The following is a 17279-nucleotide window of genomic DNA, read 5'->3' on the forward strand; positions in this document are numbered from 1 at the left end:
CTGCTCTGTGTGGAGTGTTGGAACCCCAGAAGGAGTGGTGGAATAGCATCACACTCCTGAAACCTAGGCTGCAAAAGCTACTCTGTCCCAACTGCCAGAATAAGTCCCTCAACCACGCCCCACCCGACCAGATCAGGAAATCCATCCGTGGAGAAGGAGTATTTACCAAATAATGATGGCATTGACTGATTACACACTCTCACTCCTGCATCTGTATGCCTGCACCAGATACATGTGGTCGTACATGCTCTGCAGAGCTGAACACATGGTGTGACCCCAAAGTCACATCCACCTGCTAACAGCCGGTCATGGCAAAGTCAGTGTTCAGGGTGTTCATTATCAGGGAGCTGGACTGGCCCAGCCAGCTGGAGTAGCCTGGGCCTTTACTGGTGTTCTGATATGGGATGCAGGTGTCCCAAGTGGCAGGCAGCTTAACCTGCTAGGCTGTAGTAACTGCCCCACTGGGGTTAAATCTATATGAGAAATTGCTGCAAAGAAAACAAATGGAGGCAGTAAGCAGTGTTGCAGCTTAAATTCGGAGTAGACCTTTATCTAATGTGCTAGGATTGGCTCATCTTTCATCTTCTGTAACCTCTACAGTTTCCCGAAGTCCTTCAACAGGCAGCTTCCCAAATGGGTGCGACCTTGCCCCCTGCAGAGTTCCTCTGGGCTGTTTTTGAATCTGTTTGGAACAGCAGTGACCACAGCCCCAGCTCCAACCCTGCCCCTGGTGAGTTACCCTGGGGTCTCTGGGCTGGTGGCTGGGCAGCAGCATCCTGGGCTGGGACCCTGACCACCACAGGTCTCCTTGTCGTGGAGACCAGATGAAATGTTTGCGAAGCAATGGAGCAGTGAGCACCCACGGGCCAAAGAATGACAACACTGTGAAGGGGCTTGGGCTCATGGCCATACCAGCAGGTGAACGGGCCAATCAGGGTAACAAAGCTTTCAGTGGGAATGGCTGAAATTTCAAGGGCCACTATGGCTTGGGCACTAACCACCACCAGAATAGGGCCACACTGGCTGGGTTTGTATCCTGAGTCTCATCACAAACTAGATATATGACTTTGAGTATGTTCTTCAACCTCTCTGTGGCTCAATTTTCTTCCCCTGTGAAATGGGGAGAGTGAATGCCTCTAGTGAATTAATGTGAGGGGTAATGTGGTTAAACAAACACACTTGTTCATAATGGTGCAACGGTGCCTGGTGTATTGTAGATGCAAAGGGTTGGAGAGTTTTGTTATCCTTAATAAGACTGGTCTCAGAGGTGTGAGGAGTCAGGCCACATGAACAGGGAGCTGGATCAGAAGTAGAGCAGCTGGGACTCAAACTGGCAGTGTTGGTGCTATAGCTGGAGGCCTAGCATGCTATGCATTGGCACTGGCCCCCTCTCCTCCAGTGTGATTTAAATTTTTCTTCTAAGATTTATTTTTATTGGAAAGGCAGATTTACGGAAAGAAGGAGATACAGAGAGGAAGATCTTCCATTCTCTGGTTCACTCCCCAACTGCCTGAAATGGCTGGAGCTGAGCCAATCCAAAGCCAGGAGCCAGGAGCTTCTTCTGGGTCTCTCACGTGGATGCAGAGTCCCAAGGCTTTGGGCCGTCCTCTACCACTTTCCCAGGCCACAAGCAGGGAGCTGGAAGGGAAGTGGAGCAGCGGAGATATGAACCGGTGCCCATATGGGATCCCAGCACATACAAGGCGAGGAGTTTAGCCACTAGGCTATCATGCCGGGCCCCCACTTTGATTTTTATTGACACCAAATGCTCCTATCCATTGGGTAGGAGGACTCCATGTTTATAATTCTGGAGCCCTGAATGCTGGTGTGGGGAATTAGCTTGACATGGCTGCAGCCACTTTGAATGTAACCGCCACTTTACCCTTGAGAGAACTCGGAGAGCCATCTCAGGGCATGTAGGATAACCACAGTCATTAAGATAACCTGATGCTCTTATCTGATGTTCTTACATCCAGAAGGGCTCTTGTCTGAGTCTGGAATTTCTCTAATGAATCTTAATATTTCTTAAAAAGGTACAGGGGCCGTCTGACCGGCTTTCTTTAATTAGGACCTGCCACCTCTTGGTGCTGGGAACCCATGTCTCCCAGTCACCCGAGACCATGCTTCTGCCCATGAACTTGCTCCTCAAATTCTACATTGTGGCATCTTGGATTTGTCCTCTCTTCTTTGGCCTCTGCACCTCTGCCCTCGGCAGCTGGTTCTCTGCATTGGGGTTTTCCAAAAAGAGTTGCGTTGCACATGCAGATAACAAAAATAATGGTAATGATGGTTAGCATTGGTTGAGTGCCTGTTGTATGCTTGACAAGTAATTTATGCAGATCACATTCTTCACAACCATCCCATGAGGTCATTTTAATCCCCACTTTATAGAGCAGAAAACTGGAATCCAGAGGGCCTGGTGGCTTTGGGTTTGACCTGAATGTCAGGACGGTCCAACACCAGCTCTCACCGCGCTCAAAGTGCTTGTAGTCCAGTTGCAATGCTGCAAGGCTCCTGTTGGAAGCACGTGGATGGGCAGGAAGCTGGCTTTTCCTCAGGCCCAGGTCCTCAGCAAGAAAGGCACCGAAAACCCCGACTGGAACACATTCTCATTCCAATAGAAAGAGGCTCACATGCTCTGGATTCTCTTTCCCCCTTTCCACGTCCTTCCTTTGCATCTTCTCACTTGTTCTCCAGGTTGCCATGGAGTCATGGCTCCCTCTTCCCTTGATATCTTCAAGTTGGCCGAGGCCAACACCTGCTGGGCCCCGGAGGAACTGCTCTGCATGGAGGGTGACACTTTCCTTAGGAGCGTGGAGCTGCTGGGGGCGGTCCAGGGGTTCAGCCATGCTCAGCTGACAGCTCTGAAGGACAAGGCGGTGCAGGTAAAGCTTACCTTACAGAGAATGCATTCAAGAGGGATAGGGATTGCACACCAGGCACAAAATCCATTCTCTTACTGAAGTTTCTCTGTGGTGATCTTCTGAGAAACAGGAGGATGTGTAGCTCCTTTCTGGTTTGAGGCAGACAGCAGAGAAGAATGTGTCTTGGCATTCAGCAGGTGCTTGGACCCAGGAACTGAGGATGCTTGGATGCCTCTGGCTGCTTCCAGAAATTGGACCTTTTCTTCCTTTCCTTGGAAACCCCGACTGCTGCTTTCAGCAGATTTTTTTCAGAGTCGATTGCAAATGCCTCTGAAAAACAAAGCAAAGAGGATTGGAAGTGCTTGGCCACCATGGCCTGCTTTGGCTGCTGGGACCGCTGTGCAATACCTGATTGCCCTCCTGAGATGAACAATTAAATCCTCTAAAATTATAGTTACAGGGGCAGGAGTTCAGGTTCAGTGATTAAGGCACCACCTGGGGTGCCTGCACCCCCTACAAGAGGGCCTGGGTTTGAAACCTGACTCTGCTTCTAGTCCTGCTTCCTGCTAATGCACAGGGGGACAGCAGGTGATGGCTCAAGTTGTTGGATCTCTGACAGCCATGTGAGGGACATGGACTGAGTTCCTGGCTCCTGGCTGCTGGCTCCTGGCTCCTGGCTTCAGCCTGGTCCATCCCCAACTGTTGATTGGCAATTGGGGAATGAACCAGCAGATAAAGTATCTCTACCTATCAAGTTCCCCTTGGGTGGTTTATTTTGGCTGCTGGGATAGTTGTGCAATACACAGTTCCCTTCCTGGGGTTATCAAATAAATTGCCTAAATTATATTAAAACTGTATTTTTTAATATAAGTAATTCAAATTTGTTTTAGAAAATTCAGAAAAAATAATAAAAAAAGAAATTCAGCCACAATCTGTTATGTAGAGACAATCACTACTGATATTTTGGTGTGTTTACCTAAAGCTTCCCAGATGTCTGGCTGTTTTTTCGTAGATTTATTTTATTTACTTGAAAGAGAGAGAGAGAGAGAGAGAGAGAGAGAGAGAGAGAGAGAGAGAGAGAGAGAGAATATAAATATGAATCTTCTCTTTGCTGGCTCATTCCCCAAATGGCTATAATAGCCAGGGCCAGGGTTGGGCCAGGCTGAAGCTAGGAGCCTGGATCTTCATCTGGGTGTCCCAGGAAGCTAGGGGCCCAAGGACCTGGGCCACCTTCTGCTATTTTTTAGGGGTGCTTAGCAGGAAACTGGATGAGAAGCAGAACAGTTAAGATTCAAACCAGAACTTGGATATGCTATGCCACATGCCAGCCCCTGCCTCCCAGATTTCTGTGTATATGATAACATACCAGTGTGAATTTCATGTATATTTGGCATGAAATTTCATATATATTCATATGTATTGTAAAAATATGTTCATTTACTATCAACAAATTACTTTCCATGTCCAACTGTAGAGAAGGTGTATTTTTCCATATCAGAAATATCAGTGTTTTATATAGCTCTGTTAAATTTTGTTTTATGACTGGCTCTTCTTGTTGAGCCACTTGCCAGAATTTTAGATTTTTTTAAATGCCTCCAGGTACATCTTTGTATGTATGTGTTTGGGCAATTGCAGTTTCTCAGAACAAATTCTGAGAAGGGGATTTTCTGGGGTTATGAGTAAAAGTATTTAACCATCTCTTGGTACTTGTAGCCAAATCTTTTCAAAGCACATTCCAGTTTATAGTCTCAAGAACAAAACGTGAAGCATCCTATACTTAACTGTACTATGCTATACTACACTCAACTCTTGCCAGTGTAGAAATATTAGCATGCTGAGCCAACACATCTTCTAGAATTGTTTTTAATGTAGGTAAAAGTGCTTATGTATTTTTATTTATTTAAAAGACAAACTGATGGAATAGGTGGGAGAGAGAGAGAAATTTTCCACTTGCTGGTTCACTCTCTAAACACTTTAATAACCCAGGTATGGACCAGGCCAAATCCAGGAGTTCATACATCAATATGGGTCTCCCATGTGGGTGGGAAAACAAGCAATTGGGCCATCATTTGCTGCCTTCCCAGGCACACTGGTAGGAAGCAGGATTGGAAGCACAGTGTAGCCAGGGCTCCGATTGGCATTCTTTTTTTATTTTTCAAGGTTTATTTATTTATTTGAAAGGCAGAGAGGAAGAGACTGAGGGAGCCCTTCCATCTATTGGTTTACCCCCCAAACGGCCCCCATGGCTAGAACTGAACCAGGAGATTCTTTCAGGTTTCCCATATGGGTGCAGGGCCTCAACCCCCATAGCTGTCACACTGGGGATTAGGTTTCAACGTCTGAATTTGGGGGGTGGGGAGGGAAGGCATGAATTGCTGGTTATTGCTGTTCAACCTGCTCTATGTCCTCTCCCTGCCCTGGAGCTTTGGGACACACCTTCGTATTGGAGAAAGCACCACGTCCTGTCCCTGGGGCGCATTGCTCTGGCTCTGAATGAGAGTGAACTGGAGCAGCTGGACCTCAGCTCCATAGACACGGTGGCTTCCCTTAGCCAGCACACAGCCTGGGCCCCAGGACAGGTATGTGTACTTGTCAGCTCTTTTAAATGCTCAATTGTAGTTTCGCTTCTTTCTTTCTTTCTTTCTTTCTTTCTTTCTTTCTTTCTTTCTTTCTTTCTTTCTTTCTTTCTTTCTTCCTTCCTTCCTTCCTTCCTTCCTTCCTTCCTTCCTTCCTTTCTTTCTTTCTTTCTTTCTTTCTTTCTTTCTTTCTTTCTTTCTTTCTTTCTTTCTTTCTTTCCTTCTTGATTCATTTATATTGGAAAATCAGATTTACAAGAGAAGAGACAGAGAAAGATCATTGTTTGCTGCCTTACTCCACAAGTGGCCACAATGGCTGGAGCTGAGCCAATCCGAAGCCAGGACCTGGGAGCCTCCTCTGGGCTTCCCATGCAGGTGCAGGGCTGCAAGGTTTTGGGCTGGCCTCTACTGCTTTCTCAGGCCACAAGCAGGGAGCTGAATGGGAAGTAGAGCAGCCGGGACATGAACCGGTGTCCATATGGGATCCCAGGTGTACAGGGCAAGGATTTCCTCAGTGTCAGGATGTGTTCATTTATATCTTTGCTTATGTTTGTGGTGTTTGTAACAGCGTTTCACACACCTGCTGTCAGTCTCACCATTACGGTTATTGTTGAGTCTGTTTCTCTCAGCTGCTTTGTCTCCTAGCTGTCTCCTTGCCTAGGTGCAAGCACGGTGAACTGGGTGGATGGCGAGCAGTATAAGTTTTGCATCACTGAAGCTTGAGGTGCTTGTATTCCTTTAAAGGCTTCTGGGCTTTCTGTTTAGGCATGTATTTAAGGTTCCTTCCCAATGGCTTTGCCCCTTTGGGTGCATTCTTTTGAACTTGCTGAGGGTGAGTTCAGAGTGATCTTTATTCTGGAATGATTGAAACAACATTACTCGGAGGGCTGCATTTATTTCAAGATCCCTCCACTGTGGCTGATGGGAACGTGAATGCTCTGCAACTCCATATGAGTTCTGGGAATAGCTTTGCTTGCTGCCTTCCGATGCTTCCTTCCTTGCTTCTTTGGAGTGTCCTTCCTTGCATGTGCAAATCAGTGCTCAGTACCTACGAAGATATCTCTGCAGACTTCTGAAGTGCTCTCCTCTCTCTGCGTGCAGTTTCCTTTTGTGTAGTACTTTCCCCTGCAAACGCTGGATGTGCTGGTCTCTGTGAATTTGGGTTGTCCTCTCTTTCTCTAGTTTTTGTGTAATTATTGACAGAAAAAAAATGTAGATTGGCAGCTTCCTAGGGCAGCTTGTATGGTGAAAGAAAGGATTCCAAGAGTTATTTTCATGTCCTTTGGGGGCTGCCTGTGATATTCGGATGGGCTTAGAATAGACCTGGATCCAGAAATGGGTATCTATAAAAGATGAATAGCACATGTTTTTCTTTAAAGAAAGAATATAGGGCTCGACATGTATGTTTTACCACATGATAAAATATGTATTGAATAAGTTAATGCCAGAGCCTTTCCGGTTTCTTAGAGGAGTCAGGGGAAGCAGTCTCCACTTGTGGCTGTGTCAAGTGTGGTGGTGAAGTGGTGAGGAAGGAGAGCTGGCTGGGTCTGCTTTGTTGTGAATTCTTGAACTTGGTGTCCTCAACTCAGCCAGGACTGCTGGGTTTGTTTGGGTTCCCCTCTCCCAATCCATAGCTTCTGGACAGTTAAGCAAAGGTGATTTCAGAGCTTGCCTTATTTATCTTTTTTTCTGTTGGGATTGCCATCCTGTGCTCTCTGTTGTCCAGTATCCGAGTGCAGTTGTTTAGAGATTGTGTTCAGTTGGCTGGTAGCTTATGGTGGGAAGAAACTTCCCGTGGTAGTTAATTCTTCATGGGCCAAAGACGATGTTTCACCTTGAAGTTTGATTCTGCTGGTTGGGGGAGATGCTGAGACGGATCCATTGCATTGTTGGAAGGGGAAGATTTTGCTTCTCTGTGTCATCTTCATTCTCTGGTAGTTCTTCCTACGTGGTCATTTTCCATTTAGGCTTATCTACCACCTAATTGGCAATCCCATTTACAGATGTCTTTTCATTAGTTTTGGGAACATTCCCAGGATGAACTCCAGTTATACAGTTGCCCATTCTGAAACAATAATTGTGGTCAGTGGTAGAACACATTGGTTGGCCAGGCCTGCAGCAAGGAATGGAGTCCGTCTCCCCACGACCACATGAGCTGAGAGCAGGGAAGAGGCTGTGAGAGGCTGGGGAATGCTCTCCCCACCCGCCCACTAATGTCTCTGCAATCTATGGATGAGTTATGTTTTCTTAGGTCTAAAAGGGACTTTGATGATGGGCTTAACTGAAGACCAGGAGATGAGGAGGTTGCTGTGGGTTGTCCACGTGGTCCCAGTATAATTGCAAGTATCCTTCCAAGAGGGAGGCAGCAGGAACACAGGCAGAGAAGGTGAAGTGGTAATGGATACAAAGAGACTTGAAGATGCTGTGCTGCCAGTTTTTAAGCTGGAGGATGAGCCTGTGAGTCAAAAGATGCAGGTGGCTTCCTGGATCTAGAAAAAGTAGGAATTCAAGTCCCCATAGAAACCCTCCCCCCCGAAGGAACACCTTCTTCTGATTCATTCTACCATTTAGGACCTCAGACAATGAATTTGGATGGGTTTAAGTCACTAAATTTGTGGTATTTCATTAAGTGAAGATAGGCAACTAACTAATAGACCATAGTTCTCCAAAAGAAAAGTGTTGCATTGTCATTAAAAAAAAAAAAAAAAGGAGCATGGATGATGCCCGGGCAAAACCAATGCAAGTTCCTTGCTTTCATGACCGTTTGGTAAGCTAAGTTGCCATGTGCCCGATGTGCGAGTATTGTCTCCCACCCTCCCCCGCCCCACTAAAATACAGTGTGAATGGCACCCACTGGAGTTGGGCAACAGTGAATATTAAATTAGTCACTACAGGGCGAATGTTTTGAACAATGTCTGGCACATATAAACCAATTAACATTAGTTTCTTGATAGTCATCATCATCATTATCATCACCGCACTTCCCTTCTTTCGGATCATTTATCCATTTGTAAGATATAAGAGTTACATTCAGCAGTCTGAGGTTTCTCCCACCCTGACATTGTGTACTGTCACGGTGCTGTGATTTTAAAACTGGTTTTGACTAGTTTGGGAAGTGCCACATCACACTTCTGATATTAAAATCATTCTATTTGCAGTCTGGGAGAAACAGAGAAATGTATCCAACTTAGAAACCAGAGTATCTCGTTCCCTTTGCACAAATTTTAATTCCCATGGATGGCAGTGAGATTTATCAATATGTTTGGAGAGGATATGAAAACCTAACATTTGCATATATCATTTGCAGTCAGTTCTTCAACTTTAGCTCCCAATCAAACCCTTAAATGCATGTTTCTAGATTAATAGGCAGACCTGGCGGAGCTACATTAACAGATAGTTCAGCTTAAAAACCAATAAAATGGAGAAAAAACTATTAGAGAAAGCGAAAGGATGAGCAGAGAGATTGAAATCTTACAGCCATTCATTCTCAGCAGTTAATATTGCCTAGAAGTGTTGGTATTAATTGTCTCAGAATCATTACATATACGTTGGTCCAGTCATTCAGGGAAATATAGTTTGACTTACCACCTTGCAGGCTGAGCTTGCATTTCCTGGGTTGCTGTGGCAAAGACAATTTAATACTGTATCTTTGAAGTCATTTTACTTGAATTGTATTTTTGCACTTTCCTTTGAAAGTGGGCATGCCTGGTAGTTTGGGGGCACAAATTGCTATGAGATGACTAGGGAAGCCTGATTATGAAGACTTAATAACAAAATTCACAAGCTAATGTGAGTCTCTAGCCTTTTCCTGTAGCCAAGTGTTTTCATTGGCTTAGAGTGCAGGCTCTAAAGCCACATTGTCTGGGTTTTAATCTTAAAGCCCTCATTTCCTAGCGGTGTGATGTTGGCCTGATTATTTAACCTTGCTGTGTTCCACTCTTCTCTTCTGTGAAATAGGGACAGTATTCATGTGTCTTGAATATCGTAGGTGCTTGATGGCACCTACAACAGTGAGTCCCGTAGGATTCTAATATCTCTTAGGTGTGTATGTAGTAGCATGTGTAACCAGGCTTATGTAAATACACTTTACATCGTTCACACAACAAAATCACCTAATGGTACATTTCTTCTTCTTCTTTTTAAAAAGATTTATTTATTTTTATTGCAAAGGCAGATATACAGAGAGGAGGAGAGACAGAGAGGAAGGTCTTCCATCCGATGATTCACCCACACTCATGCGGCCGCAACGGCTGGAGCTGAGCCAATTTGAAGCCAGGAGCCCGGAGCTTCGTTTGGGTCTCCCACATGGGTGCAGGGTCCCAAAGATTTGGGCCATCCTTGACTGCTTTCCCAGGCCACAAGTAGGGAGCTGGATGGGAAGTGGAGCAGCCGGGATTAGAACCGGTGCCCATACGGGATCCCGGCAAGTTCAAGGTGAGGACTTCAGTTGCTAGGATACTACGCTGGGCCCTCTTTTTACAAATTCATTAAACTACAGTATACATACCAAGAAAGGCACACAAAGTACAGAAAAGTGAGCTTTTTGTCCTCTGACCATACAACATAACTAACACCCAAATTAAGAACAAAACATGACCACAAGCCCATTTCAGGTCCTTGCTGTTTCTCCCCTCCCTTCCCAGGCCATAAGCAGGGAGCTGGAACAGAAGTAGAGCAGCTGGGACTCACATCTAGGCCCACATGGGGTGCCGGCATGGCAGGTGGAGGTTCATCCCTTTGTGCCACTGCACTAGCCCCACAGGTGACATTTGAACTGAACCCGAACATGGAAAAATGACTGAATTACAACAGTTGCAAATGTGGAGGGCACTTCCAGTGGAAGGACTGGTTTGAGAGACAAGATGGATTCTGTTTGAAAGTTGTGGAAACAGATGCTGACAAAGTTTGGATACTGATGCAGAACTTGTCTATACTTCTTCCTGTTTTGTAGGCCAAATCTATTCTGCAAGGGTTCCTGGCGGATTCAGGCTATGGTGTCCAGGATCTGAAGAGTTTTCATTTAGTAGGACTTGGTGCAATCCTGTGTGTCATGGACATCACTGATATCCCACTGATAAAGATCTCAGAATTCAGGTAACCAAAGCAACAGTGTGTAAAATGGCAAATGATCCACCCGTCTACCCACCCATCCGTCCATCTAACCATCAATCCATGCTACCATCCACCCCCTTACCCATCTGTCTATCCACATACTCACCTATGCATGCATCTGACCATTCATCTGTTTATCCATCCATCCATCCATCCACCCATCCATCCACCCATGTATCTACCCATCCATCCACTCATCCACTCATCCATCCATCCATCCATCCATCCATCCATCCATCCATCCACCCATCCACCTACCCATCCAACTACCCATCCACCCATTCATCTCTCTGCCCAACCGTCCATTTACCCACCCATCCTCTCACCTGTCTGTCAATTGATCCATCCCCATTCACACATCACACATCCCTTCTTCCCCCCCTTCATCAAGATACACTTAACCTTGTGCTGGTTTGCCCATTTTTGCATTTAATGTGACAACTGGAATTAGCAGGGTCCTCACTTGATCCTAAGCTTGTCCACCTTCTACACATTACTCTGTGCTAGAGAAGTCCTTGAGCTTACTTTCTGTCCCTCTGTCTTAAATCAGGGAAGTGGTGGCCAGAATTGGGACCCTGTTCTGCAGCCCTCCCATCTTGACGGAGTTTAAGAGGAAAGCAGCAGTTGTGTTTGGAGATCCCAACGAGTGGACCAGCTCCGTCTTGCAGGAGCTTGGAACCATTGCAGGTCAGAAGTACTGAGCGTGCCTTTGTCTCCCATTTTCAAACTTGAACCTGAATTTAAACATAAGTCAAGTATTGACCATGTGCTATAAACAACAACGGAGTGACAGTAGGTCTGGATTTCATGACTTAGCATTTAAGAAGGTGGTGTCTACAATCTACTTTTTAAACAAGTTCTCCAGGAGATTCTTGAACACATGAAAACTTGAAAAAGTACTGGTATAGAAGGCTATTTAATTGGCCCATAAATAGATTTATACACAATCTGAAAATGTGTAAATTGAAACTCCTTCTGGGCATACATTTCACTGCAGGAGGCCAATCAAAGCTAATGTGACCCACATTTTTTCTGAGTTGATTAAGGAACTTGATTCCCCAGTGTGACTCTCAGGGTCTTTTGTAAAGAATGATGCTTGCCTCTAACACGCAGTTCTGATCATTATGCAGCTCCATTAATAAAACAAGCAGAGTTCCGATGGCTTGAACTAAACCCTCATGGTTCCTTTTTCTCCCCAGCTGGATTAACTAAGGCAGAGCTGCGAACGCTCGACAAGGATTTGATGCCGTATTTCCAGCCATCAGCAATAAAATGCCTTCCTGATGAGATATTCAAAGTAGGTGCTTGGTTCTTCAAGGAGAGATGGGAGCCTGACCCTGTTTCTAATCACACAGGGAAGCAGGGATGGGCCGGGGATGCTTGGGGCTTGCCATTGGGTCACAAGAGAGCCCAGCAATATGGACCAGCAATGGGGGCTCACAAGATAAGTTTAGGACCTCAAGATATTTTTTTCTGAAAATTTAAATTTTTCTTCTGATTGTATTTGTTTGGTTTTAATTTTTTGTTTTATTTGAAAGATGAGAGAGAGAGAAAGAAGAGAGAATCTTCCATTTGTTAGTTCACTCCCCAAATGTCTGCAGTAGTCAGGTCTGGGCCAGGAAGAAGCCAGGAGTCCAGAGCTCCATTTGGGTCACTCATGTGTGCTGCAGGGACCCTAGTCCTGGTGCTTGACAGGTGCACAGTAGCAGAAAGCTAGATCCCAAGTCTGGGACTTAAACAGGTACTCTGATATGGGATTCAGGTATCCCAAGCAGAGGCCACATTTGCCCCAATTGTATTTATTTTTATGGTTGCCTTTTCTATTTTAAAAAAATTCTTTTATTTTGATAATCTTTACATAATTGATTAGGGCACAAAGAGTCATATGGTTGCCTTTTCTGCATAGCACGTTATGCTGATTTTCTACTAACAGTATGTAACATGATCGTGAAAACACATGTAAGATCTTTGGGACAGAGTTCAGGATCCAGACTTGTTCAGATTTGTAAAAGATCACCAACCCATATGTGTATTGTATGTATCTTAATAGCAGAGTTCAGAGACGCACCTTGGAAGTAAATGCATTCATGTTCCCGTGAGGAAGATTGTGGCAAGTCATGCTAACTGGAATAAATAGAGACTGTAAATAGCTTCATATCAATTCAGATCAAATTTTTCTAGGAAATAAATTTGTCTTAAACTTTATAAAAAACTTTTACTTCTCTCTCTCTCTTTTTTTTTTTTTTGGACTTCGAATTTAAAGATGAGGGATTGTGGATTTGTAGAAGATGTTCTTCCAGAATAGAAAGAGAGGGTGGAACTGAGTCAGTGGAAACAGGTACCCAGTGAGAGGTATTGGCTTTCTGTCCATGCACAAGATTAGCACAATGGTGGGGCACCTCTGTTCTGGGGAGGAATCAGTGACCCTGATGTTCTAGCTTGCTGGTGGATTGGGCAGATTCATTCTGTCTTCTACACCTGGGTGAGGCAACAAGTCAGGCTACGACAGACTCCCATGAAGCCTGCCTCTGGCCACTTCGGCCTGAACGGTTCCCAGAATAGAGCAGGTGTAGGGGCTGTTTGGGGAAGATAAGTAGCAACCTTCGAATTGATGGAGCGCATAAATGCTGCTTCCCTGGGTTGCTCTGCATGGGGTTGCAGCTCAGTCCCAGACCCTGGCGTTTTGGTAAACACTCTGTCTTGGTCCTGATTGGAATGCACTTGGAACTTCCTCCTTGTTGCTCCACTTAGATATTTATTCCAGAAATTCCTATTGGCCACCTGCATTGTGACAGGTTAAGTGTACCTAGGAGTATACTGGGAGAGGGGTTAGAACAGTGCCTTTCAGAGGCCTGGTAGGTAACGTGAAAGAGTGTGAAGAGACAGCCTTGTTTAAATGGGAGGCCCCTCCTTATCTATCGATTTTAACGCAGTGCAACCATACAGGCCCACTATTGCAGGTGCTTCCTATTTTTTTTTTTGTTTCTGAAGAAGCAGCTAGGAATCTTCATTTTCATGCAGAATCTCCTGATAATTAAATGTTGGCAGCCGACTCAAATTTATTTTTGAAATCACATAGAGATTCAATCTGGCCTGTGGGTTATAAGTCAGCAACATTGGAATATATATATATATATATATATATAACACATATATATGTACACACACACACATATATTAGTTGTAACACTCTGTGTTGATGGTGGATGTGACAAGGATAGCAGCTGTGCTGTGTGTGTGTGTGTGTGTGTGTGTGTGTGTGTGCCTCGTGAGAGGACAGGAGGTGATGTTGAATAGGAGAGAGCAGCTTAGGTGGGTGGAGATGGAGGAAGGACGCCCTTGGCAAGGTGTCACCTTCCTGAAGAAGGAATCCCATGGCAAGGTGTCGCCCTGTGGATTCTAGTGGCTGAAAATCCAGAGCCTGAAGCTGCCCTGGCCGTGTTTAGAAGTTTGAGCTATGACCTGGAAGGGGAGTGCTGGGAGGAGCCCTAAGCAGAGGGATGGGATGCCGGCGGAGCCTAGTGAAGAGAAAGAGAGAGGGGGAGGGCTACAGGAGCACAAGCCATCTTCCCCAGCACTTGGCAGGATGACTTCAGCGGCCCTTCTACAAAAGCAGAATCCTCCCAACCCATCTTATCCTAAGTCCCTCCAAAGCAAGTTACAGAGCCCTTGGAGGCTCATCTGTGTTCTCCCGCAGACATTGACAATAGATAACTACATGTTCCCTCCCCTTCTCCCAAGGATGGGGGTGGGGAGTCCTCGTAAGACCCATCACAGGATGCCAAGGCAGCTCCACTAGAAGACTGGAGTCCACGCAGGAAGAGAGTTCTTCTAGCCATGCCATGGCCAATTCCAATGCCCAGAGAGGCCATGTGACTTGTCCAAGGCCACACAGCCAGAAAGTGGCAGGGCTGGGGCTCCCATCTAGCTTTTTGGAGTTGAGGCCTATGGCTTTGCCTTCTGCGGCAGGAATCCGCAGGTGGGAGGCTTGGGGGTGGGCAAGGCGTCTTGCCCAGCAGTAAATGGCGCTAAATCACCTGGTGAGAAAATCCTAACTCTTGCCACTTTCCTCTTACACTTCGATCACCTCTAGGGAGGAAGCCTGTTTTCGGAGCTAAAAGATCTTTTAAGATCATTTATTAAACGTTTTAATTCCCTTCCTTTTAATTGTTATTATTAAATTATGATAATAACAACAATTATTATTATTGTTGTTATTTCTTAAATGGCCAGGATCCAGACCCTGGGAAATCTCTGTCCATCGCTCCCCCCTCCCCGCAGCCCACTCTGAGCGCACTGTCCTGTCCCCCCGCACCCCGCAGGAGCTGTCGTCGGAGCAGATCGCCTCCCTGGGCCCGGAGAACGCGGCTGCGGTGACCCTGGCCCAGCGCCGGCAGCTCGGCGTGTCGCAGCTGCAGAGCCTCCAACGGGCACTAGATGGTGCCAAGACCCACTCCTGGCTGGACTCGCCCGACAGTGCCAGCCCCAGCAGGTCCCCATCGCGGGCACCCCCAGGTGAGCAGTCCACTCCTGGGACCCCAACCCCGAACCCCGATGCCCATTCTTGCCCCCTTGCTTTCTTTCTTGGCCCCTTCGTCCTCTCCGGAGGGCTTGGAGCTCAGACGGTCCCCAGGGTTCAGGGTGTGTGTCTGATCACCTCTGGAATATTGTCTGAAGTCTCACGCAGGTGAGTCCTCACTCTGCCTGCTTTGCAGAGTCACCTGCGGGAACTTCAAGTCGCTTCCGGGTGTCCGCTTATTGTTTGCACACAAAATAAATTCGTCTTTTAATTCTATTTTTCCACAAACTTGTTGAAGTGCCCCTGGAGGTACATACCCAGGTGACCACCAAGCAACAGGTGGGAGAAGAACAAGGTGGGCCTGGAGGGAGAGGGGGAGGTCGCAGAGACGTCCCCCCCACCCCCAGGACAGCGATGTCTGAGTTGGGCTTTAGGCGTGGATAAGGTGGGCTCTGCCAGGTGGAGTGAACAGCGTGTACAGAGAGCCAGGGACACGGACTCGGTGCTTAACGGGCACGGCCAGTCTACCTTTTCCTGCCTGGAGAGTCGCCCTGACTCTGCCCCTGGCTCTACCTTCCCATCCCCTGCCAGGGCTGCCCCCAAGACAGGAGACTCTCATTTCTTAAATTGACATAATTATCAGAATTATCTTAGAGTGCTGCTTAACTACAACTCCTGGGGTCTTCCTGAATCACAATCTCCAGAGAAGGATCCCAGAATTTGCATTTTCCACAAGCTCCTCGAGTGGCTCAGGACTCAGGCCAGCCTTGCTTGCTGAGTCACCTAATCTCACTCAATTCGCCTTCTCCACCCCTGCCCCTTTGAATTCTTTGTACCCCCTCATGAGTCAAGGTTGGGACTTGGCAGGATGAGTCCACCCTCAGCTAACTCTGCCCTTGCCTTGTGTTTGCTTTTAGGAGTGCCCAGCAACTGGGACCTTTGGCTTGGCTGCTCCCTGCTGGTTCTTTGGGCCTCGCCCCGGTGTTGGGTGACCTGAGTACATCGCCCTCAGGGGGGCCCCAAGTAGTTGGCACAGGTATGTGTGACAGAAGAGGCAGAAGTTCGCAACCTTGTCTTGGAGCCTCAGCTGCGCAGGGAATGCCCCGCACTCTGACATTTGAGAAATCACCAAAAAGGCAAAATAATTTTGTTTTATTTATTTTTTTTAAAGATTTATTCAGTGTATTACAAAGTCAGATATACAGAGAGGAGGAGAGACAGAGAGGAAGATCTTCCGTCCGATGATTCACTCCCCAAGTGAGCCGCAACGGCCGGTGCGCGCCGATCTGAAGCCGGGAACCTGGAACCTCTTCCGGGTCTCCCACGCGGGTGCAGGGTCCCAAGGCATTGGGCCATCCTCGACTGCTTTCCCAGGCCACAAGCAGGAAGCTGGATGGGAAGTGGAGCTGCCGGGATTAGAACCGGCGCCCATATGGGATCCAGGTGCGTTCAAGGCGAGGACTTTAGCCGCTAGGCCATGCCGCCGGGCCCGGCAAAATAATTTTGAAAAAATGATCTTGCAAATCCTCTAGCCTCCTCACATGGGGTCGGGGCCTGATAATTAGCCTCTTTTGTTTTTCAGCTTAGAGACCAATGGGGAGGGAAGGGTATTATTTTCTGTTAACAGTGTGAGACTTCATTGCAGGTGTCCGCCCTCCCTCCAAAGAGAAGTGGGAGAAGAAAAAGACTCCTGTTAGCCAAGACCCACTCTGGCTTCTCCTCTGCCTGGACTTCGCTTCCTTGACACTTGCGGGCTGCACTGGAGTCCTCTGCCTCCTCCGATAGTTACCAAGGCCAAAATAAATGAATCCCTCAACACAAGCCAATAGTCCTGCCTGATTGTTGGGACTAATTGATGTTTTGGTGGGCCTTGCATTGGTTGGAAATTAAAACATTTAGCATGGCTCAACATTAAATCAATGCTTAAATACATTTTCTAGATGCCTCGGCTTTCTTCTGGAGTTGGCTATGGAATTAAACTTTGAAAATAGTCCTTTTTCTGCAGTGGAGATGGGGGATGTTTGGGTTGTAAAGTTGCACTAGAGCTTGGGGGGCTGACTTGAAATAATAATATAAAAACAATAAACATACACAGGCGGGGTTAGTCACTGGTGTGAAGTCGGAGTTCAGGAAAGGGGCCAGCAGCGGCAGCCACCACCCACGGGTGTCACCCCTTCTGGTTGGCACTGCCTCGCTTGGGTGGGGGTG

At 46.7% G+C, this 17279-nt stretch overlaps 1 protein-coding gene across 1 annotated transcript in view; it reads left to right on the forward strand.

Annotated features, from left to right (window-relative positions):
* OTOA (otoancorin) overlaps positions 1-16895 on the forward strand; it is a 51519-nt gene extending 34624 nt beyond the window's left edge. Inside the window, exons 20-28 of the mRNA XM_058681091.1 lie at positions 601-730; positions 2698-2885; positions 5288-5443; positions 10392-10534; positions 11103-11239; positions 11752-11849; positions 14875-15067; positions 15989-16107; positions 16717-16895. Of these exons, the coding sequence (XP_058537074.1) occupies positions 601-730; positions 2698-2885; positions 5288-5443; positions 10392-10534; positions 11103-11239; positions 11752-11849; positions 14875-15067; positions 15989-16068 (1125 nt within the window). The 3' untranslated portion in view covers positions 16069-16107; positions 16717-16895. The remainder of the gene's footprint in view (positions 1-600; positions 731-2697; positions 2886-5287; positions 5444-10391; positions 10535-11102; positions 11240-11751; positions 11850-14874; positions 15068-15988; positions 16108-16716) is intronic.
* Positions 16896-17279: the final 384 nt, after the last annotated feature.

This window comes from Ochotona princeps, chromosome 24 (assembly GCF_030435755.1).
Source record: "Ochotona princeps isolate mOchPri1 chromosome 24, mOchPri1.hap1, whole genome shotgun sequence".
Taxonomy (NCBI): Eukaryota; Metazoa; Chordata; class Mammalia; order Lagomorpha; family Ochotonidae; genus Ochotona; species Ochotona princeps.